This window comes from Austrofundulus limnaeus, unplaced genomic scaffold, assembly GCF_001266775.1.
Source record: "Austrofundulus limnaeus strain Quisiro unplaced genomic scaffold, Austrofundulus_limnaeus-1.0 Scaffold845, whole genome shotgun sequence".
NCBI lineage: Eukaryota > Metazoa > Chordata > Actinopteri > Cyprinodontiformes > Rivulidae > Austrofundulus > Austrofundulus limnaeus.
Genome location: NW_013953247.1, coordinates 4,985 through 6,968, shown reverse-complemented (window position 1 = coordinate 6,968; position 1,984 = coordinate 4,985). Strand labels below are relative to the sequence as shown.

The 1,984-nt window shown below is 39.3% G+C and overlaps 1 protein-coding gene across 3 annotated transcripts in view; it reads right to left on the bottom strand.

The window, feature by feature from the left end:
• Window positions 1–1,984, bottom strand: part of LOC106532874 (nuclear body protein SP140-like protein) — a 24,539-nt gene that overhangs the window by 18,311 nt on the left and 4,244 nt on the right. For all 3 annotated transcript variants that reach the window (XM_014029040.1, XM_014029039.1, XM_014029038.1), the window contains exon 2: window positions 756–930. In XM_014029040.1, the coding sequence (XP_013884494.1) occupies window positions 756–930 (175 nt within the window). The remainder of the gene's footprint in view (window positions 1–755; window positions 931–1,984) is intronic.

Genomic DNA, 1,984 nt, shown 5'->3' with positions numbered 1-1,984 from the left:
TACCACTACTGTGCATGTGTGTCATGGACAGAAAGGCAGATGTGGCAGTGGAAGGTGTCAAAGCAGTTTGGAGAGAAAAACAAAGTAAAGAACAAAAAAAAGATTAATCGATTATTAAATTAGTCATCGATTATTTTAATAATCGATTAGTCGTCGATTTAATCAACTAATCGTGGCAGCCCTAATCGGGATATAGCTTCATGTTATCAGTTTGTGAGCAGTGATGGGTGAGTCACTGTTAAATTGTCCTTGCCGCCTTTTTAAACATCCTTACAGTATATACACCTCCAATGTGTTGCCATTTACACCAAATTTCAATGAAAAATGCTTTGATAAACAGCCAAGTGGAAATACAGTATAGAACCTGCTTCCACTATGAATTATGGGTAGTGGAGCAAAATACTGTATGCACCCACATCCAGGTCTGTTCCAGAAAGAATCAGAAAGAGCTCCAACAAATTATTAGTTTAATGGTGAACATATCAAATACATAATTCTGACTCTTTTGGATATTTTCCCCACAATTGTTTTTTTTCCACCCAAGTTTATTAAAAGTAAAGGTAGAAAATGTTTTGAAATTTTAGTTAAATTTTGTTACATCTCAAAAACCTCCCATTTCAACAGGGGTTTGCAGAGTTTTGTTTATATCCACTGTGTGTTATATCATTTAAGTTATTATTTTAAGGTTAAAAAATGAAGAGCAAAACCACATAAAAACACAATCTGTAACACAACAAAGAAAACTAGGTTTTTACCATCCATCAGGCTGTTATGCAGCATTTTCAGAGTGGGGTACTGGTTCAAGATGYTGTCCTTGAAGACACATCTCCAGAAAACTTTGATCTTCTCCGATTGGTCTGTCTCAATCCAGTCCAGGAGTTCATAAATTTCTCTCTTCAGATTTTCTTTACTCTTCATTCGAATCACTTTCTGCAYACACACAATAGAAAAAGAAATGAAATGATAATAGACACGGTCTTGTCCAAAAACTAGAGTTGAACACRAATCTTGAATAAAAGTGGGGTACARCCTGGACAGGTCACAAGTCATCATCATAATTCCCCATATAGCAATTTAAAACATTTTTAGGGTGTATTCAGACCTGACAATTTGCTCCGCTTTAAATGAACCAGAGTTCYTTTCCAGRGTTGGTACGGACCTTTTGTGCAGGTGTGAATACACTCATGTGAACTCTGGTGCYGATCAAACAACCAGACCGAGACCAGTTTTTTGATGTGGTCTCATTCCACTTCCAAAAGAACTCTGGTGCGGTTCGCTTCAGTGTGTGTCTGGTGTGAATACAGACCGGACCAGTACRGAACCATCTACGTAAAGCATGCGCCTTTTTGGACTTCATYGGCCACCGTTGTTAAGCATCATGGGAAAAAATAGCATTATTMTTGCTAATGCTAACACCACCTCTGCATGTACGCTAAAAACAATGAGCCYTGGACAGACCTGGAACAACGAAGAGACACTGTGCCCCCTCGACATTTGGACGGATGAACACATACTGTAACTAATCTGCTCGAGAAGACACATAAGAATGCGGTCYTMTTCTCCATATTTAGTGAGAAAATGAAGGAGCGGAGGTTCAKGCGTTCTCCAGAACAATGCCGCACTGAAGTTAAAAAACTTTGCCAAAATTACCAGAAGGCAAGAGACGCACTGAATAAAAGTGGGAMTTCAGGAGAAGAAAAAGACAAATGTCTGTGGTTTGATGAACTTGATAAAATATTAGGAACAAGACCAACAATTTSTCCTGTAGACATCATWGAAACGAACAGCCCGCTGGCAGATAACACGTCATCTGATAAGACTTCATCTGAAAGCACACCTTCCCCTCCAACCAGCAACTCTGTTGAAGTTGAGAACAATGGTAAGTGGGTTAATCTTTTACAGTGTTTCCCCTACCATTATACAGCCCCCCCCCCACCCCCACGCCAACGCCAATTTCCTAGGGAACACTGTAGGTAAATGTGAA